This window comes from Antechinus flavipes, chromosome 1 (assembly GCF_016432865.1).
Source record: "Antechinus flavipes isolate AdamAnt ecotype Samford, QLD, Australia chromosome 1, AdamAnt_v2, whole genome shotgun sequence".
Taxonomy (NCBI): Eukaryota; Metazoa; Chordata; class Mammalia; order Dasyuromorphia; family Dasyuridae; genus Antechinus; species Antechinus flavipes.
This window is the reverse complement of record NC_067398.1, coordinates 654,657,897-654,678,598: the sequence shown is the minus strand read 5'-3', so window position 1 is coordinate 654,678,598 and position 20,702 is coordinate 654,657,897. Positions and strand designations below refer to the sequence as shown.

Below are 20,702 nucleotides of genomic sequence, written 5' to 3'. Positions count from 1 at the left end.
AACAATCTGGGGTAAGGATTCTGGGAAAATGGCAGACTAGGTCAGAAAATTCCAAGCTCTCCAGATTCCCCCCCCCCAAATGAAATAAAATTGTGCCTCTAGAACTGTGAAAAACAAATAAGCCTTGGGGCAAAACAGGAGTCCTCCTAGGACAATCTGAGAAACCCCAAAGAAAGAACCCAGGACATCGTAGCCTAGTGTGGTGTGTAAACACTCCAGACTACCTCCACTTAAAGAGCCCTAGGACTAGCTGGGTTCAGGAGGTAGCCTCAGCTCCAGCCACAGGAACTTTCAGCTCCCAAACAGCAAGGAGTCGAGGTTTAAGCTCAGGAAGATTCTGATATGGAATGCAGGCCCGGCTGTGTTTCTAAGACACAGCTCTGGGTCAAAGGACCAGCACAGGCCTGGTAAATGCATAAACAGTGGGATAAGGAAGCTACAGATTGGGGGCACTTACAGGAGGGTGAATGGTGTAATTACAAAAATTAAAACTGGGTAGGAAAAGGCAAAAGCAGAAATTACATTATATAAATGAAGTGAGGGAGTAAGAACTAACACAGAAGAATTGGGAGGGGGGGATAAGGATTAATATTTCTGAAATCTTAGTCACATTGGGAATGGGTTAAAGAGGGACAATGCATATATATCAAGAAGGATAAAGAATCTTACAAAATCTATAAAGAAATAAGAGGAGGAGGAAATAGGATAAAACGTGGTATAGAAAAATTCAGGAATAGGATAAGATGGGAAAGGAATACAGAGGGAGGGAAAGGGTATAGGGAGAAGATATAAGAGGGATCTTGGAGTGAGAAAAGAGGGAGGATGTTAAATAATAGCAGGGCAAGTAAGCAGGTAGAAGTAAAGGAAAAGATTTGGCTGGGTAGGAAACAAGAGATAATGCAGTTAGATAGATAGATACAACATACATACATACATATATGTGTATGTATTATGTGTCTGTGTATATATATATGTGTGTACATATGTGTATGTACATAAAGATATCAGTATTTAACTATAACCTGCCTGGGGTAGGTTGGGGGGGGAAGAGAGAAAAAAGAATACAATAAAAAATGTACAATAGAGAACAAAAGAAAACCAATAAAAAAAAGCAAAGAAAAGATAAAAAAATTGTGGAATTCAATGTGTTTTATTATTATATTCTCTTTCTTAAAATGAAAATTTATTGTGACATATTTTGAATCTTTTTGTCTGTTCTGTTGTGTACATTGCAGTGTTTTTTTTCTTTTTCTATTTCATTTTCTTTCTATTTTCTATTTAAGTTTTAAATAAAAAAGAAAGAAAACCAGCCTGCACTTCTGATAATTCTCGGTTCACATATTGCTGAAGCCTAGCCTGCAGAATCTTAAGCAATGCCTTGGTTGTGTATGGAATTAGTTCAATTGTTCAATAATTTGAACATTCTTTGGCATTGGTCTTCTTTAGGATTGGGATGTAAATTGATGTTTTTCAAACCAATGGCCACTGTTGTGTTTTCCAAATTTGAATGCAGCACTATCCCCATAATTAAAATAAAATGAGTTTTAAATGAACACATACCATCTTTAAAATGTGGTTGATAATATCCTTTTCTTTAAATTTTAAATGCTAGGTTGAGGATAAAACTCCTATTTGAAGTGGACATGAATAACAAAGAGAAGGAAAAATTACCAACTCTCATTTTGCTTCTGTTTTCGTTAAGAAGAAATTTTCTTCAAACTGGAAAATATAAAACACATGTGGTTTCTAAGCTATTGAAACACAGTAACTTTGGTCAGTCCTCAATGGATTTATCACCATGCCTGAATGATCTATACCCAAAGTTTTTTTGTTTTTTTAAAGAATTATCACATATGATTATTGAACAATGATCTTTGAAACAGAATTTAAAAAAAACTGAGAGATGATGCAGGATGGTAGTGAGGCAAATTTCTGTTTCTAAAATTCAAAAAGCTTAAACTCCAAACGTTCCCATGTTAACTCTGATTCCTGTCAAAATTCTAGAGCATATTTGTAAGTTGGTATTCATCTTATACACTCATCTCTTATGTTATTATTAATTTCAGAACCTAGGTGAGAGTAATCAAGACAGAAGTTAAGTGACTTAACCTTAGTCACACAACTAGTAAGTGTCTGGAGCTGGATTGGATTGCAGGTCCAGCTCTTTATCCACTAGCTACCTCTTCCTCAAGGGATGGTAACTGGCGAATTGCAAATATCTATATATCTCTATCTCCATCTATATATCTCTATCTATATACATATATGTATACATATATATATATATACACACACACAAAATATTTCTCAGGAATCATCACTAAGTTTTCTCATTCCAACCCTATCATAAAAAGACTGGGACTGCACTGAATGTGTGTTCACAAAATGATTGAACTGAGGAAAAGGAGAGAGAGCATATTGAGTTTCTGTTTGGGGGCATATACTACCTTTACTCTTTTTACCTTTTTTTGCCTTTGCCTTTGGGATTGAGAATTTCTGGAAGGATTTTCCCATGTCTGAGACAGGGACAGAGTGCCAGAGACACACTGGAAATATACCAGACACAAGAAGTGTTTAGCCACTGATGTCACTTTGGGCCAGGGAATCCAACTGTTGGGGACATTAATTACTTGAGATCAATGCTGCAAGGTTATCCAGATGGTTCCACAAGTCAGAGACTGAATGGATGATGTGATTGAGTAAACAAAGCTGGACATTTTTTGGGTGGGTGGGGGAGAACCTTCATCTTCCAGCACATTTGGTTTTTCCATTGCTTTTACTGTTCCTGTCTAGGGCTCAACTGTAATGTAGTCCCCAGTTTTCCTTTCCTAAATTCTCTTCTGTGAGTACAAGAGGAGTTCAGGAGTATGGTTTAGGAAGAATGTTCATGTAAAAGCACTGAAACCTTTTCCTTGAATTTTTGCTATATTAAATAAACTATGTGGCAAAAAAAGGTTTCATGGAGTCATAGAGAACTGTATGTGATCTCAAAGTCATTATAAAGAGTTGTTCTCTCAGGAAAGAAATTTCACATATGGGACAGAGACATGGCAAACCATAGCTTTTTCTATTGTAACATATGTTTCAAAAGGCTCTCTTAAGAGCCAAATAAAATATTGTGGAAATGGCAGTTTTAACTGTCAGTTTAAAGATAATATTCAGATTGATGGCTTGAAAAAAGCTAATGAGCCTAGACAGAAACTGGATTAGACATAGAGAAACACAATTGAGGTATTCTTTTTTCTGATTATTATAATCTTTACCTTAAGAAGGTGAAGATTTTTGTGAAGAGAATTTTTATTTGGCATCTGAATAAAATAAGTGGTATGAGTTTATATTCTCAAAAATGAAGAGAAGTCAATGTAAATAACTATGTCTGTTTTATTACCAATTTCATAGTTAATAAATTATATATTTGGTAACTTTGATATTTATTTAATCCAAGAGATTTCATATATAGATATGTAATTACTATTAGAAAATAGGTGTATTCAGTTCATTAAATATATAATGAACTTTGTTGGGGATTCTGAGCTTGGTTTATTATGTTGTAATTTTGTTAATTAGTGAGAACGTTTTCAAACATACCCCTAGATTAACCTAGAACTCAGGATGAATTCTATAAATTCTATGACTATAGTTATTTAATTGTACTACACTATTTTTAAAAATTTTTTAAATTTTTATTTAATAATTACTTTATATTGACATGTACTACACTATTTAAAAATATATCTTTCTTAGCAACATTTCACTTTTATAGTATGAATTTTGAATCCTATATGTGTATGTGTGTGTGTGTGTGTGTTTTAAGCTATTCTGAAGTCTCAAATGAAGCCTTACAGGCCTACTTAGGGGAGCCTCATTTCCCATGACCACTTGACTGTTGGCTAGAATAGTGTGCCATCTGGTGGGAAAACAACATACTACGTTCTCTCATTTGCTAATTAATAATACCCTGCCTTCCTATAGATTGCAACTAGGTGGCACAGTGGGCTAGAACAACCTGGAGTCAGGAATACCTGAGTTCAAATACAGTCTCAGACATTTACCTCTGGTTGCCTCAGTTCCCTCATCTGTAAAATCGGCATATTAATAGCTACCTAGCAGAGTTGTGATGAGGATCAAATTAGATAATTTATATTAAGTTCTTAGCACAGTCACTGGCACATAGTAGACACTAAATCAACGCTAGTAATAAGATATTATTAAGAAAGCAAAACAAGTGACTTGAGAATTGCTTTAGTACTTCAATGTCCTATGTTACATGGGATGATAACTATGTTCACCTGAGTTATAAAGTTATTAAAGCAATGATTGTGAGAAAGAGAAGCAATGATCATTAAGAGACAGCATAGCTTTATCAAACACAGGTCAAGCCAGACTAACCACATTTCTATTTTTGAGAGGGTTACTAAGCAAGCAGAAAAGGGGAATGCTGTATCTAGATTTCAAGCTGAGCATCTGACAATGTTTCATGCTGACTTTATGGACATAATGGAGAGTTATTGGCTAGAGACTTTTATAATTGGTTGGATTCAGAACTGGTTGAACAACCAGACCCAAAAAATAACCCTTAATGTATTTGTGTTCCAGGGTTCTGTCCTTGGTATTTTGTTATCCAATGCTTTAAATAGTGACTTGTATGAATTCAGAAAATATTTGTGCTGGTAGGGAAATTCCATGTTGGATAACAAAATTAGAATCTCAAAAGATCCCAACAAATTTGGACAAAAGAAATTTCATGTAAAGTCCTAGACTTGGATTTAAAAAATCAAATGCCCAAGAACTGGACAAAAGAAGTATACCTAGGCAACTGTAAAAAAGGAGCTCTATATTGTGAAGAACTAGTCATGAAATAAGACAAAAATATGTCCTACAGACCCCAACACTAAAACAATAGGAGAATGCATGCATAAAGACATAGTGTCTGGGGAAGTAGAGATCTGTTAGACCACATCTGCAGTATTGTTTCCAATTCTGGGATCAATGTACAAATTGAGAGGAGGTAAAGAGATTATAGATTACAACATATACAACTCAGTTGAAGCAACTGGGACTGTTTTGCCTGGAGAAGGAAGACTTGGAGATAATCAAAACTGAATGCAAGTACTTAATGAAAAAGGATTGGATTTATTCACCATTTTGGAATGACTGTCATAGAGAAAATTTCATGTGAGGAACGGATTGAATGAGGAGGTCTCTGAATTCCAACACTGAGTTTCTTCTCTTTTCTTCCTCCTTTTTGTCTTCCCATTCCTCTCTCTGCTCTCTCCCTTTTTTCTTTTCCTTTTCCCACCGGTGGACAAGAATGATTTCTGAGCAGAGTTCTGTCACCAGGGATTCCTTGGCCCATCAGTACCATGGACTGAATGACCTAAATTGGACCTGAGTTTTGCTACTTATTTCACTTCACACAGACACACATATACTTAGAAGCTATTATTTTACAGATGAGAAAACTAAGATCCATGAAGGGCCAGTGGGGCTTTCCCAAGGTCACAAGTAAAAACAGCAGAGCTGGGATTCATGATATGATTTTGAACATATTCTTTCCCTATTCAGTTTCCTCATCTGTAAAATGAGAGGGTGGGACTAGGTGACCCTTAAATTCTCTTCCAGATTCTAATCCTATCATACATGCTAGAGGAACTGTATGGTTTTAGAATTCTTCTGACTTGGGGCACACATATGCATATGTGTAGAGACATAAAAGGGTTTGTCCCAGATATTAATGGTCAGTAAGGCATGTGGGAATAAATGTTTGTGTGTGAGGGTGGTTTTCTAAAACACAAGTTGTTGTTTCAGGCACTGGGAGCAGATGGGAGGAATGTTTTATGTTCCAGAAATCCTAGAGACTGTAGACCACAGACTGGAACAGCACTCCAATGCCCCGGGGAGTGGGAGATGAAAGAGAGATAGGCGAATGGTTTTGGCTCAGCTTCTTTGCCCAGCATCATCCACAGCTTCAGCCTGTCCATCTTCCCTCTGTCAATCACTCCCCAACCCAGCACTATTGCCTGGCAACCACAGAGAGGCTGTTGCTAGGAGATCCCAGGTGGGTGGAGGCTTCTGAGACCAGGAAACAGCAGCGGCGGCGGCAGCAGCAGCAGAGCAGTGGCAACAAAGCACATAAACACATATTCTATCAGGACCCCTCCACAGCCTACAGGCTCAGTACCATTACCACCCCAGCTGCCACTCCATGGACCTTGAGACAGCCTCAGTCCAAAGGCTTTGCTCAGCCTCCCTCCTTCCAACTCCCCTTCACACATGCCCAGTCCTGGGCAACACCCTCAGCCTACAAGCTTAGCTCTCCTCCCCCACCCACATTCCCACAGATACACACCAGTAAAACACCCTTAGCTTCTCAGACATATGTGCTGGGTGGGTTAACAGGGATGTATTAGAGGAAGAAAGGCTCCTTCTCCCCCTTTCTTTCTCCTTTCCCAGAGACTGCTCTTTCTTGATTCATCCCCAGCCATTACAAGGGCTTTTACTCTGAATGGGTGGATAAAGAGGCTAGGATGTGACAGAGAATAATATGTGTGTTGGGAGTGGGAGATGGAAAATGGAAAAGGGGAGGGGGAAATGGAGAGGGAGATATAAAGATTTAGAGAGACATCCCAGCCCACCCCCTAAGTCCCCATTCCCTGACCAGATTCTGTCTTTTTTGGAACAGGTGGGAACTGGGGATTCAGGGGTCGGTGAAGACGCCTCCCCTCGACGACGTGTATTCTCCAGCAATAACAGCGCCATCGGTATTATCTACCAAGAATACCCGTCCTCGTGGGGGTCCGGCCAGGGGGGAGGGCCCAGGCAGGGAGTTCTTGGCCACACTGGTCAGTGGCAACGGCAATAGCAGCCTTGAGCTCCAGCAAGCTTGTGGTCACAAAGCAAGCTGGGTCTGGTCCAAGCCCAGTCTGACCTCAGAGCCCAGACCCCACCTTGGGATCCTCTCTTCTCAGGTGTACTTCAGAACCCTGGCCTCTTAGCCACATCCACAGGCCTCCTGGGTAGCCCAGGCTCACCCCCACCCCTTCCCACCCCCCACCCCCAAGCGATCAGCCAGTGGGGCACTTCGCCCTTGGAATGCTCTTCCAGGCCCCCAGGGACCAACCCCTTCCCTTCCAGTTCCTGAAGCCCCGAGATCCGGAATCTAAAAGTTGGAATGGCCCTCAGAGGAAAGTCAGCCCAACTCATGCCTGAACAGGACCGTCTTTCATCCCCAGAAGCCCTGCAGTGCATCGTTACCTAGTCCTGCTTTTCAGAGTCCCCCTGCCCTCTTCTATCGCCCAAGAGAACTTCTCCAGGACTCTCCAGATCCCCAGGCCCGGGACACCCTGGGGGCGGGGCTGTGAACAAGGGCGGGGCGGTCCCGCAACCCCCTACTCCAGCCTCGGGCCCGGCTTCAGAACCGCGGACAGCGCCCGGCTCCGGCTCCCGCTTCCTGGAGGATCCTGAGGGATCGGACCGGACAGGGGCAGCTGGCCACTGTTCCTGGGCAGGCCAGGCAGACTGGGACTAGTGAGGAGAGGGTAGGAAAGGAGTCCGGGTAATAACTGTGTGGGGGAAGGGAAAGGAGACACGGAGAGCCCCGAAACACTGAGAGGAAAACGGGGTGCAGATGGGGGGGGACAGGCACGGAGATGCGCTTCAGAATAGGGACAGCTTTCACTCCAGCCTTCCGCGGAGTAGGGGGCTCCAGCGGGAAGGCCCCAGCCAGGACCCTGAGGGATTCTGAAACTCCAGTGACTGGGAAGTTCTGAGTTTTGGGAGTCAAGGCCTGGAGGGGGGGTGGTTTCAGCGTTCTGGGGGGTCAAAGGGTCGGTACCTGTGCGAAAAGAGGCCCAAGCCATGGAAAATTGGGGATTCTGAGGGTCAAGGGCCAAGGTTCTGGGAGCGTGGGTCGTGGGTTGGGGTGAGTGGAGGGCCGGGGGCGGACTCACCCTTTGTCTGCGGATCCCGGGAGAATCCTGCGCAGCCCGTGACTCGCCCCTTCCCGGCCCGGCCCAGCTCCCCGCCCTCCCCTCCAGAAATCTCTGTTTCTGGAAAAGCCCCCCCAGGGCCCCCGCCCCGTAGTTGAGGGACTGGAACTGGTCCGGGCGCAGGTGAAGATCACCCAGAGGGCACCTCCCTGGACAGCCCCCATCTGCGGGAAGCCTCCAACCCCAACGGGTTTCTCCCTTCCTCATTCCCACCTCCCCCAAGTCAGCCTGCCCTTAATCATGCTAATCGCGTTCAAAGAAGGGGGCCCGGCCCAGAGCAGCATCAGGAACCCCGACATCACCCGGGCCTGGGGAGGCTACTCTGACCCTAGTTCCACTTATTCCCTCCACCTCCCACCCCTGCTGTGGCCACGCCCCCGCGCCCCCTTTCTGGGGGGGAGGGGGAGAGGAGAAAGGCGATGCACATGGTTTCTAGTTGCACCAGGGTGGCAGGTCAAAGCAACAGGGCCTCAGTCCCTTCCTGCTCCCATCCCAACCCCATCCCTGGGAATGTGGAGTGACCGGACCAAGCATCCCCCCAAAAACCCTGATTCTGTATCTATGACTGTGACCTTTGAGCATGCCCTGGTCTGCATGTGACTAAGAACGACACATACACAGACACAGTGAGACGGGGGCGGGGTGGGATTCCCAAAGGCAGAGACCCTTAACCTCCACCTAACAATCAGAGAGCTTCAGCCTTGGAAGGACCTTGGAGATGGGGCCATTCATTTACAGAAGCCCAGGGTGGTCTACGTCAGAATCTGTGAACAAGTGCGGGGGGCACATCAGTCCTGATGGCAGCCCACCTTAAAGCCCCCGAAGACCCCTACAGAAGCCTGGCTCATTCACTATGGGGACTTAGCTGTAAATTTTGCTTTTGGAGAGCTCCCAGGAAAGGCTGGAGGAGACAGACTCCCGGGCCAGGATAGCAGCGGGTTTCCACATGGCTGAGGGACTGGCTACCCCTGAGGAGTGGTGACGGTCAGGGGGCAGGGGGGCAGTCTCAGGGGCTCAGCTCTGCGTCCAGGCTCTTTGGTTCAGCCATATTCACACACCACATGGGCACCCCGTTGGTCAGAGAGAGAATAGTCACATGGATACTCTTGTAGGCACAGAGGACACAGATGCTGGGGTGTTTCTGATACAAACATCTTTATTAAAGGCTGTGGAACTGGAAGTGGAGGAGAGTCTCTCTGTGGCCCCCTTGGGCAGGGGCAGGCCCGCTGGGAGCACTGTGCTCTGGGACTGGCACAGCCAGTTCAGGAAGGGAAAAGGTCGCTTTTGTGTTTTGTGGGATTTTGATGGAGGCAGAAATGAGGAAGCAGGGCACAAAAGCTATAGTAGTGTGGAGGTCTCCAACACTACCTTCTCTCCCATCTCCATCACAAGACTATGACCTTAGGTCCAAAAAGTGAATCCCCTTCCCCTCAACCCTAACCCTCCAAATCTAGGACCAAGGGAGGGAGGGAGGGGCGCCTGGGACAGAGAAAACCCTGACCTCGGAGACTGCTCCACTACTCCCTTTTCCCCACTTTAGTCCCAGAGCACAGAGTAGAAACAATGGTGGCTAGAGAGGAACTCAGAGTTTAGGGTCACTGGGATGATGGGAATTGAGGGACTCTGGAGGGGAATAAGGTGAAGAACCCAGCCTGGCTGGGAGGATAAGGGAGACTATCAGGGTTGGGTGGGAACTGCCCCATCAAAGGACCTTGCAACGGGAAGAAAATGAGAAACGTGGCTTCAGCAGCAGGACCCTGACAATCCAGTGCCACCCCCCCAGGTCAGATTCCCCGCTTCCTTCCCTTCATCCTGCTGTCTAGAGAGGGCTGTAGTCTTAGAACAGTCAGAAGGGGCTCCCATGGGCTGAACCTGCCTTCCCGGTCCCCATCCCAGCCCCAAGAATGTTCAGATACCTAGGGTCCGTCACTAGGAATTATTACCCATTATTGGCTTCTGAGACATCTAGGGCTCCACCCTGGCAAGCACCAAGATTCCCTGTAATTCTTAGATACCAAGAACACTCAGTTGCCGGTGTCCTGCCTTCCTCCCCATGTCCCCCTTCCCCACTCCCAGGTCTCAGAAACATGGGCTTCCTCATTGGCCGGAATCACACTGTCCCAACCACCCTTCCAATTCTGAGACACGGAGGCCCTCAAGGTACAGTAAGAGGTCAAAGGTTATTTCTATGAACTTTTGTCTAAAAAGGAGAAGCTTCTGCCCCCCCCCAGACCTTGGGACAATGGAGGGTCTCCCGGCTCAGCTTTCCCAGTCCTGGCAATGGAGACACTCCTGGGGCCCAGCCAGCTGGAGGGGGTACCCACTCTGACCTGGACTTTCCTTAAATTCTCTGTCCATCCTCACGCCCATGTGGGACTGACCAGTGGGGACACACGCAGGCGGGCACGCACCCACACCCACACACGCATTCATACACAGGCACACGGGAGACACAAAGACACAGCCTGAGGACATCGGGCTCCAGGGGGTGTCTGGGGCCAGAAGCGCTCAGGACCCAGGAACCTGAGTTCACAGCAGGTGGTCCCGGCTGGCAAACAGGTAGGGGCTGAAGCTGTCCCGGTGGAAGGGGGAGGGATAGAGTCCGCTGAGGGTGTACAGGTCCCGCAGCAGAGGAGTGGGCAGCAGCAGCTTTCGGCCCCGGCCACCCCCACCTCCACCCCCGCCGGCCCCGGATGGTCCAGGGGATGGCGGAGGGCCCTGGCTGGGCCCAGGGGCCATGGCAGGCAATGTCGGCTCAGACCTCACTCGAGCGCGGGGAACACGAGGGGAAGAACACATCGGGGGGGCCCGGGAAGACACACAGCTGGGGATCAGGTGGCCCCGACGGGTACAGCTCTGCAGCTCTGGGAAAACAGGCAAGTACAAGGCTGGGGTAGGAATCTCCAAAGCACAGAAGGCTTAGGGAGCAGGGAATAGGGCTGGGGCTGGCAGCCACTCATAGAAAGAGCTCTAAGATGAGAGGGAGGGGGAATGGTACTTTTCCAGGCTGTTTTCTGACAATTCCTGAACCTATTCAGATTTTAAGCTGGAAAGTATTTTAGGGACCATCCAGAGTGATTCCCAAGTCAGTGCCCTTTGCACGCCATCATTTGAGCCAGTGGAGGCTGGAGGAGGGGGGCACAGAGAGGGAGGGGAGGCTGGTGGGAGGGGGTGGTCCCAGGGAGCAGTTAGGGGGACCAGATCAGCTGGGTGTGTTGGGTAGGTTCTGGGGGAGGGGGAGAGCAGTTCACTCACTGGGTGGGGTGAGTCGGGCAGGCTGCAGCGGGGGTGCAGTGGTCTTGGGCTCCTGAGACAGACAGGCAGAGGGAGCGGGCTAGTGGCCCGGCTGGCCCCAGCCCTGGCCCCTGGCCCTGTCCCGGCGGCTCCTGTTTCTGTTCCTGAGCTGACTGAGGGCCCCCCCCCAGTTAGGGTGGACACCAGGAGGGCAATAATGAAGGGGGTAGAATGGGAAAGGAGGGGGCACATGGAAGAGAAAGAGTTTCCAGCATTAACCATACTTCCCCCCCTTTACCATCCTTCTCAAGGATGGGATCCCAAGTTAGAGGTCACTGGTCATGACCTCCAAATGGGAGCAGGGGTGGGGGTGGGCAAGCAAAAGGCCTTAGAAATCATTCAGTCTAACCCCTTCATTTTACTGAGAGGGAAACCGAGGCCTGATGAGATGAAGTAATTTGCCTCTGGTCAGTTAATAAATAGCAAAGCCAGGATTTGAGTCTGGGACCTCTGACTCTCTCTCCACTATACTATGGCTGTTCCTCCATGGAGAACCCCCCTCCCCACCAGTTTTAGGAGGCTGTTTGGTTAGGACTTCCATAATATAGGAAACGCCCCTTTACCGGATGGAGCATTCCTGGGCCCCCCTCCTCCTACCGTGTTTGTGAGTGACTGGGTGGATGGGCCCATCTCTAGCCCCATCCCAAGCTTCCCTAATGTCACCTGGGGACCCCTACTCTCAAGACCCAGATACTGTCTGCCTCTAGCTTGCCCCTCACCAGGCACCAGGGAAGAAGTCCAAGGTTGTAGTTCACCGGCTGGGTAGAGAAATCAGGAACTGAGAAACGTGGGGGAGGCGCAGTCAGCTGCCCCTTACCTGGGCTGAATTTAACTTTTCAAGGGGGTTCTCGATGGCAGGTACTGTGGCCAGGCCCTCCCATCTGAATGTGCGCTGGCTTAGAGGCACGCGACTCTGGAACTTGTTGACAACACAGGTGACCTGAGGCAGGAATAAAGGGCGGCAGGAATCTTACCTGCCAGAGACCAAAGCCTGGCCCAGACCCACAACTGAAGCTGGGAAATGGGGGCGCTCCCGTCTCCCTCCCGAAGGCTGCATTTTCCCTCTTTTTCTAGGCAATCTACCCTCCTCCCACTTGCATCCCACAGGGGAGGGGGCGGCCCGGCTCGCAGAGACTAACCAGGAAGGTGGCGATGGCTGCCCCCGTCAGGAATCCGGCCAGCACATCGGACCAGTGGTTGCGGTACTCAGCCACACGGACCACCCCCACCAGGAAGGCCGGGCAGAGCAGGGCGAGGCAGAGCGAAGGCTTCACCAGCCTGGAGCCCTTTACCCTGAACACCAGGGTGACATACATCTGGAGGAGGAAAGGAAGAGCATCACGGGGGCACTTTACAGGCCCCTTGCTTTAGGGACTGGAAAATTGAGCCTAATTGAGGGGGCGACCTCCCGGTTTCAAATCCGGCCCAAGTCCGGGGCTTTGTCTCAGCTCCCTCGAGCTGCGGCTCAGACTCACCGCCGTGTAGGTGACCGCAAATGCGCACAGGGCCGCGTCCTTGCAGGGGAAGGCACGTCGCGCAGCTGCAACCAGGGCGGGGTTGCCGGCTGCACAGGCCCCTTGGTCTGTGACATACCGGTCCAGTCCAGGCTTGTCAGTGGCTGGCGGGGGGCAGCCCAGAGCTGTGTAGTTGGGGTGGCAGACCGAGAGGAAGTGCGGGGTGGGATTCCCTGTCACTACTTGCCCGGCGTTGGCAAAGATGGACGTGGTGAAGAGGCCAAAGGAATAGACGCCTGGAAGGGGAGGCGGGAGGGAGATGAGAGCCCAGAGGGGGCCCTGGAACCCTCGCCTCGTCCTTTCCCCCCAGGCCCCTCCAAACTGACCCCCACCTGCCCCCGCCCGCTAAGTGCCCACTCAGACCCCGCACCCAGGAAGCGGACCAGCCTTCGGAGGGCTGGGCTGAAGCGGCAGCAGTCCCCACACACAATGGTCTTCTCTCTCAGGGCCGGCACGGCGGAGGCCGGAGCCGGGAAGAAGGCCCTGGCCAGCTCTCCGAGCAGGATCTGGCAGGAGAGACCGGGGTTGGAGCGGGGGTCCTTCTCCTCCCTCCTCCATGACCCCCGCCCTCACGAGCCGGGGAGTTACCGTGATGGCGGGCCCCGCGGTGACCAGCGGGTAGATGAGAGCCGGCGGGACGCGGCTGGCGGCCTCCGGGCCCGGGTAGGGCTTGGCGTAGGCGCTGTCGTAGCAGAAGAAGCCCTGCAGGTGCACCGGGAACGTGTCTGTGTATTCCAGGCGGTAGGCGAGAAGTACCACAGCCCCCAGGAGCACTGACTGCCGGGCCGGGCCGGGGTCGGGGACAAAACAGCCAGGGGGCAGAGAGGGGCTCCAGGTAAGGGGATTGGGAGGGGGCCGGGGAAGAAAGGACGGACAAAGGGACGGAGGCCGGAAAAGGAAAGAGACGAGACAAAAAGAGAAGTTACAACAACAGAGATGGAGACGTCGCACCCAAGAAGAGAGAACAGAGTGAGTCAAAGGGAGAGCATCTTTTCCCCTTCCAGAAACCTCTCCCCAAACCTCCACGCTGCTCTGCGGGGTCCTCACCTCCACGAAGATGAAGCAGGGTATTATGGAGAAGCTCCTCTTCAGGTCTGGCCGCCCACTCGCCATGGCCGGATCGGGATGAGGGGGACAACTGGCGGGGGCCTGGGAGAGAGGCCCAGTCACGCAGGCCCCCAGACTGCAAGCCCCTAGGACCGCAGGCTCCTCTTCTCCCTCACCCCAAAGGTTTTTAAGGTTTTACTGGGTCTGTTATGTCTAACCAAGCCAGCCACTGGCCCGCTGCCTCAGCCTCTCCCTTAGCCTTCTGCTCGCGGGAAGGGAACCCTCGCGGCCACCGTCAGAACGTGCTCCCAGGAACCTAGCCCCCGCTCCGAACCGCCCCAGATTAAGGCCTGTGTGCTTGGAGAAGGCTGCTGCTAGCAGCTGGGTGCAAAGCCCGAAAAGACTGGGAAGGGCTGGGCCACTTGGCTTCTGTTTTCCCGTCCCAGCCTCTCCTTCCTCCAAGGGGCTGTGACCTGTCCATCCAAAGAGTCAGCACGCCAGGCCCCCTCCCCCGCAGCTCCCCCCGTCTGTACCGGTGGTTCCGGCAGAGTGTGCGCGCGCGCGTGTGTGTGTGCGCGTGTGTGTGTGCGCGTGTGCGCGTGTGTGTGTGTGTGTGTGTGTGTGCGCGTGTGGTTGGGAGGGGAAGCCGGAGCGAGTGGGCGAACACAGACTCGTAGCCTCGCACAGGCGGGCAGACACACACGGTGCCTCCCCCTCCCCCATCACTTCTCCCCAGCGTCACCCCGCGCTCCTAGGTGCCCTTCCCCCATCACCCCAGAGCACGGTTCTCCCGCTCCCGCCCCGCCCGCGGAGACCCCGCATCACGGTCCAATCCCCATCACCGCCACCTGGGTCACGGCCGCTCCATGGCCCGGATCCACGTCCCACGGCGGGGAAGGCCAGCCCCGGGCCCAGCCGGCGGCCTTGGTCCCGGATGTCCCGGTGTGGAGGGCCGAGGAGGGCACAGGCGGACGCGGAGGGCAGCCTAGCCCTGGCTCTGCAGGCGCCGCGGCTCGGGCGGCCGAAGCTCGGGAGCGGAGCCGGAGAGCGGCAGGGAGGATGGAGAGAGGATGGAGGGAGGGGCGGGAGTGCGCCAGCCGTGCGCCGGCTCATTAGCACCGGGCCAGCCCCGGGGCGGGGCATCTGCGAAAGCGCTCCCTGGCCCCCCGCCCCCATCCTGGCCTGGGAGCGCGCGTCCGGCCTCAGGACTGGCCCGGCGCAGGTAGCGGCCCCAGATTTCCTACAGCGGTTGTTTCCTTTGGCCAGGGCGTCCTCGCGCCTAGCCACGTCCCGGCACTAGCCTAAGGAGCGCTTGCGGAACGAAGGAGCGGGAGCTTTGGCTCGGCCGCTGGTTGGGGAAAGGAAGGGGCAGGGCCGTTGTTTTCTGGCCTGAGACGCTCGGCCCGGTGGAGCGGGGTCGGGACGCAGATAAGGCCGCATCTCGGAGCGTGGCTTGGGAACAGTTTGAGCCTGGGCCTGGGGCTCCCCGCGGCTGCGTTCTAACTTGACCAAGGTCACAGACTCACGCTCCCTTTAGCTCTGACTGGGCTATGAACTCATTCCCAAGGCTGGCCGCTGAGGCCAGACCGCCTGAGTTACCCTTTCTAGAGCCAGGAAGAAGGGGCAGGGGCAGCATGAACCCAGACGGTGTTGGGGAAGGGGCCATTCCTATTTTATTTTCTCTCTTAGGGGATTTTGGGGGGCTGAGGCCCCTTCAAGGAGGTCTCCCTTCCCTTGATCAGGCAGGTCCCAGCAGCTCAGCCTGTGGAGACAGATTGGTGAGGGGAAGGGTCAGCGCCTCATCAGGGTTACTCAGAGATGTAGGGGCAATGGCAGGGGCTGGGGTGGAGGCCGGGGCAGGAAGGGTTTGGTGAGAACAAGGGTTGAGGTCAGAGGTCCTGAAGAAGCCCCATCTAGGGCTGAGGGTCGGGGGGATGGTCCAGGGGTTGGAGTTTGTCAGGGTCCATACTGAAGGAGTCTTGCATGGGTCGGGGCTATCGGCTATGGACTGTGAGGTGGGTTGGCATCCGAATCCGAATCTGTTGCCCAGGCTGGTGGTGGCGGTGGAGTCACACATCGTCGTACCCTCCGGCCTGTGCCAGGGAATTCCAGAAGGGGTATTTGGAATGGAGTCTTGGGGGAAGGTATTTTTCTCTTCTCCAGAGTCTCTCCTCCCCCTGGGCACTCACTCCTGAGGACTCCACGGTGCTTCACTCCAGTCAGCGATAAACTCTCAATGGCATTCTGAAGCGTGTTCACAGCTGACCTAGTGAGGGAAAGGGCCGGAATGTGCACCCAGAATCTGGACGGGGCGAACAGGAAGGTGTGGGACCCAGGTCATAATAGAGTTCCAGCCATGGAGTCTTCATCATGTGACCTCCCAACAAGTCTTAGGCTCACAGGAATGTTTCAGAGTTGGAAAAGTTCTTGGCTATCATTTAGCCCAATTAATTCCCTCCGCCCATTTTAGAAATGAGGAAACTGAGACTTGGAGAGAGGGAGTAACTGGCCTTATTTAAAAGTTGGCATTAACTAGGGACTTGGAGGGGATCTGAAGGAATACAAGTCCCTGGAAACCTTATGAAAACCTGGGCTCAAGGAACGGGTCTCTGGACATCCTGAATTTCTTCCTTACCATATGTCATTCAGCTCCTCCTCCAACTCCTCCTGTCCCCACCAGTCCTTGGATTTAGTTTCATCCTCAGATACCACCATGCCCCCTTGCTGTTTCATCTTTGTTAGGACCTGAGGATAGGGCAGTGGGTAAGGGGCCCAGATAAGGCCCTTTCCTCACCTCCTCTCCCCCACAAACATCAGGAATTCTCAGCTCAGCCCTTAGACTTGGCCCAGCTGGAGATAGAAGGGAAATATCATTTCCCAAATAAAGATTTTTGGACATTCTGCTTTCTTCCTCCCTGGTCATCTTCCCTTCCCATCCTCAGAGCCACTTTTCTCTCACCTTTCGACATTTCACCTGATTCTTCTGCATTTTCTTGATATTCACCAGGTTTTTGGTGATTTCTTCTTCCTGTGATTCTGAATAAAGGGATGGGGACAAAAGGATGAAGGAGGCTTCAGGAAATAGTAGTAGGATTCTCCTCCCTCTGAGATCTTGAAGGTATAAGAAGAGAAAAACTGACCCAATATTAATTTCCATTCATTCCTCAGGGATGGAGGGGGGGTCTGAAGGGATGGCTCATCCCCAGAAACTAGAGCCCTCTGACAAAGGGGAGATGGGGATAAAGAGACAGAAGAAGGGGACAAGGGGGTGATAAGTCGGGGTAGGGGGGACATACTGAGTTTCTGTTGGATGTAGGTCACCTCTTCCTGCAGCATTTCTAGCTCCTCCCATAGGAACTTCTTGCTGAAGAGGGGGGGGGGGAGATTGGGGAGAGGGATCAAACAGAGTTACCAACTCAACCTCCCACAGCTTCCTCATCTCTTCCTTCCTTAGCTCTCCTGTTTACTCTAAGGTCTCTCTATTCTCAGAAATCTTTCAGCACACTTCTCTCTCTCTCTCTCTCTCTCTCTCTCTCTCTCTCTCTCTCTCTCTCTTTCTCTCTCTCTCACACACACACACACACACACACACACACACATTCTCTCTCTCTCTCTCTCTCTAGCCAGGATCCACACCTTTCCCGAATCTCCTGGCCCAGCTGTAGTAGAGAACGGGTGGTACGACCCCGCTGGACCTCCTCACTCCCCCGAAGATTTTCCTTCACCTCCTGCAAGCCCCGAGCCAGTGCCCGCCAGAGCTCCTGCCTCCCTAATTCTGCCCCTCGTCTCATGAGGTCATCCTGGGATGGACAGCAAGACAGGCTCATCACTTCTGCCAAGAGAAGGATGGAAAGTGTGATAACTGATCTTAACCTGACCCTTACCTCCTGACCGTAGCCTTCTCTCCGACTCTCCTCCTATAAAGCCCTCTGGGAAGAAAGGGGATCACCCTGTGAAATTCCCTTCAATCCCACACCTAGTTTCTGAAGGGATGGGTATGAAGCCCTGGAAACCCCTCCCCATCCTTAATCTTGAGTCTAAATCCTACAAATCTTAGAGATTTGACTCCTCAGACCCAACCTCACCTTCTAGCGCCTGAATTTTAACTCTCTGATGGCTGCTTTCTTTCTCCAGAAGGGTCACAGAGTGGTTCAAGAACTCAAAGGCCTAGAAACAGGAAGGGTCCAAAAACATGATCAGAAGGTTTAGGGTCAACATCAGAAAGGATAAAAGAGAAGGAGATGTGCTGCTCACCTTGGTCTGGGCTAGAAGCTGACTTTTCAGGCAATCCAAGTCTATCCTTAAGAGCTTTTGTGTGTCAGGAATCATGATGGTAGACACTTTGCTTGGGGGATCAGAGATCACAGTCCCTATTTTCCATCTCATCCCATCAGGCAAGGAAAGTTCTGGAAGGGGAGAGAGCAATCTGAATTTTCCTATTCCACAGGAAAAAAAAAGCCCTTGCTTCCTCCAGTTCTTTAGACTATTGCCCTCATTCTCCCTACTCCAACTGCCCCAGGTTAACTTACCTTGGGCCTTAGAATTGTCAGTTTCCAAGTTCCTCTGAGGACCAGCATGGTAGATCATGGGAGAAAAGGAGAAAAGGTATATTAGATCCTGGGCCCAATTACTCCCCAGGGCTCAACAACCTCTAGGGCCCAACTCTACCCCAATTTTGGTTTCTTCCCTCCCCTAAATCCTGTAAGGTCTCCCCATTCATTCAAGTCACAGGAGGGAAACTGAGGCATGGGGATAGAGAAACTAGGCTGCACTTGAAGAAGCCCATGAGCCATTTATTGGTGTACATATATGGGCACCCATTGGACTCATCCACATATAAAAACATGCATATACCTGGTCACTGGCTTCCATTGGGGGTCTAGGGTTTGGGCTCAGGCTCCTACTCCGACTCCGGTTTCTGTTCCCATTCCCATTCCCATTCCGGCTCCTGGTCGCATTCCCCTTTGAACTGCCATTCAGCTTCTGGTTTGAGGAAACAGTCTCCTCAGAGATCAGCCATTTCTGCAGGGTCAGGATGACACAATCACATCACAGGCCATCACAGCAGCCCCAGTCCTCAAGCCCTATGAAAGGGCCGTGATTTTGCAGGTGTGGGGATGTGCCTTTCCCCAAACAGATCAACAGCCTTTCCCTTCTATAATAGTAATTAAGTCCTAGGAAACTGTCTGAGGTTCATAGAGTGCACTGGCTCAATCAGGTTCAAATAGCTACTAAGAATCAGAGGCAGATTTGAATCCATATCTTTGTGACTCTAAGAGCCCCGATTCTCATCTACTGAATCACGCTGCTTCTAAAATAAGAGCTTTAAAAAAATAAAATAAATGAATAGCTTTGACTTCTCTAGCAGGTTAAAGGTACAAAATGCTTTCTCACAACCTTCTTCAAGGTTGGTCCACATCTCCACCAACCCATGTTACAGATAAAGAAACAGAATGAGCTGAGTGACCAAGGATCGGTCATCCAGATATCATATTAGAGCTGGGATATGAATCAAGCTGTCTCCTGATCTGTCCAGTGCTCCCCCCATTACACTACATGACATGGAAAGTTGGGGACTCTGAGAAAACAAAGGGGTGACCTTGAAACTGAGATGTCCATCCTTCAGGGAGTCCTTCTTATCATTTTTCAGCTTCTGGGAATCTGAGTTGATGTTATGAACCACACCTGTCATGGAGAGATTGGGTTATATCAATGACACTTTAGGGATCACGCCCCTCCTCATCCTTAAGTCAAAGTCAACTCCATAAAGGGGGCCTCAATCATTCTTCCTGAGTCATTGGGAGAAATTGGGCTCCTTCTTTCAAGATGACTCTAAGCCGCCAAGACCTCCATCATTCCAGGCCGCTGGGTGACTCAGCCCCAGCTCCCTGTGCTCCTACCGGCCCACCCCCAAAGTCCTGCCCAGGACATCTCCGCTCTAGTCCCTCAGGCCCAGGGGCCCCATCCCCCGGCTTCGGTCCCCAGGCCTCCAAACTACCGCCTCACCCCCCACTTACCCAAACCCCAAGGCTTCTGAGGGGGAAAGCCAACAACACCCAGCTTATCAGGCTTGGAATGAATCTGCAATGCACATTCCCTTGAGGAGGATGAGCATGGAGAGTGACTGGACACGCCAGAGTTGTCAGGATCCCGAGGAATTCCAGCCAGGACACAATCACTTGGGTGGAGGAGGAGAATACTCAGTGGTGGGTAAGGAGGGTGCCCAAGGCGCCCCCCACCTGCTCTGCCCCCCTTCCCATCCCCCACCAGCCCTACTGACTACATCTGGAAGCACCCCTGGACCCCACAACAGGAATTCTGTCCCCTCCCGCTCTTCCCCGCCCCCGCCCGACCCAGCCATTAAAATGGAACTCGATGCTAGGGATGCCAAGGCCAGATGTTTGCACCTGGGAGAGAACATCTGGAGGGGAGTCGGGTCCATAGAGTCCTCATTGCGTGGCCCCTGCTGGGGGGGGAGTTGGGGGTAAGGCAAAACTGCCCTGGGTTCCTCCTGCTGGGGGCCTAGAACACAGCAGGCACTCAATAAATATTCATAGAATTGAAATACCTACCAGTTGCTCATACTCTAAGCCCATCAGGGACCGCGAAAAAAGTCCCTTGCTGGAGCGATGAAGTTTGATCCAGTGGAGACACCATACAGAGATAAGGTAGGGGTAGACTCTGGTAGAGTCAAGAGTCACAGAGGAGGGGCGGAGCCTTTGTGTGTAGCTCTACCCCCACGGAGGCGATTCCGAAATCCTATTGGTTGCGTTCTTCATCAGTACCTGAGGCGAAAAGTGATTGGATCATCCCTGAGTCGTAGAAGAGATAAGAGGAGGGGCCGTGGGGTAGGAAACAA

General features: G+C 51.0%; 2 protein-coding genes across 8 annotated transcripts; both read right to left on the bottom strand.

The window, feature by feature from the left end:
* Window positions 1–9,126: 9,126 nt before the first annotated feature.
* Window positions 9,127–15,013, bottom strand: PLPPR2 (phospholipid phosphatase related 2). 5 transcript variants are annotated; one of them, XM_051971567.1, is made up of 9 exons: window positions 14,692–15,001; window positions 13,844–13,945; window positions 13,385–13,573; window positions 13,180–13,302; window positions 12,758–13,032; window positions 12,422–12,598; window positions 12,100–12,222; window positions 11,244–11,295; window positions 9,127–10,852 (listed from the first exon to the last, which is right to left on the bottom strand). In XM_051971567.1, the coding sequence occupies exons 1-9, from the start codon at window positions 14,984–14,986 to the stop codon at window positions 10,518–10,520; spliced, it is 1,671 nt and encodes a 556-aa protein (XP_051827527.1). In that variant the 5' UTR covers window positions 14,987–15,001; the 3' UTR covers window positions 9,127–10,517. The 5 variants fall into 5 exon arrangements, with proteins under 5 accessions (XP_051827527.1, XP_051827528.1, XP_051827529.1 ...); XM_051971568.1 differs by having other exon boundaries at window positions 13,385–13,498; XM_051971569.1 differs by having other exon boundaries at window positions 13,167–13,302; window positions 14,692–14,784.
* A 480-nt stretch (window positions 15,014–15,493) lies between these two features.
* Window positions 15,494–20,657, bottom strand: CCDC159 (coiled-coil domain containing 159). Of its 3 annotated transcripts, XM_051971573.1 has the most exons (15): window positions 20,416–20,657; window positions 20,251–20,309; window positions 19,861–20,021; window positions 19,443–19,528; window positions 18,698–18,865; window positions 18,373–18,406; window positions 18,098–18,249; window positions 17,929–18,010; window positions 17,480–17,675; window positions 17,140–17,207; window positions 16,803–16,879; window positions 16,479–16,588; window positions 16,033–16,109; window positions 15,813–15,936; window positions 15,494–15,605 (listed from the first exon to the last, which is right to left on the bottom strand). In XM_051971573.1, the coding sequence occupies exons 1-14, from the start codon at window positions 20,437–20,439 to the stop codon at window positions 15,845–15,847; spliced, it is 1,386 nt and encodes a 461-aa protein (XP_051827533.1). In that variant the 5' UTR covers window positions 20,440–20,657; the 3' UTR covers window positions 15,494–15,605; window positions 15,813–15,844. The 3 variants fall into 3 exon arrangements, with proteins under 3 accessions (XP_051827533.1, XP_051827532.1, XP_051827534.1); XM_051971572.1 differs by having other exon boundaries at window positions 15,494–15,936; window positions 20,416–20,654; XM_051971574.1 differs by lacking the exon at window positions 20,251–20,309 and having other exon boundaries at window positions 15,494–15,936; window positions 20,416–20,651.
* Between the last annotated feature and the right edge of the window lie 45 nt (window positions 20,658–20,702).

Excerpts from the sequence above, each read along its gene's own strand:
- CCDC159 (XM_051971573.1), bottom strand. The coding sequence starts at position 20,439 with ATGGGCTTAGAGTATGAGCAACTG. Across the intron at positions 20,310-20,415 it reads GCTTAGAGTATGAGCAACTG|CAGGGGCCACGCAATGAGGA; the intron begins GTAGGTATTTCA and ends CTCCCCCCCCAG. Across the intron at positions 20,022-20,250 it reads CTCCAGATGTTCTCTCCCAG|TGATTGTGTCCTGGCTGGAA; the intron begins GTGCAAACATCT and ends CCTCCACCCAAG.
- PLPPR2 (XM_051971567.1), bottom strand. The coding sequence starts at position 14,986 with ATGCCCCGCCCCGGGGCTGGCCCGGTGCTAATGAGCCGGCGCACGGCT. Across the intron at positions 12,223-12,421 it reads CAGCCATCGCCACCTTCCTG|GTCACCTGTGTTGTCAACAA; the intron begins GTTAGTCTCTGC and ends TTCCTGCCTCAG. Across the intron at positions 11,296-12,099 it reads AAAAGTTAAATTCAGCCCAG|GAGCCCAAGACCACTGCACC; the intron begins GTAAGGGGCAGC and ends TGTCTGTCTCAG.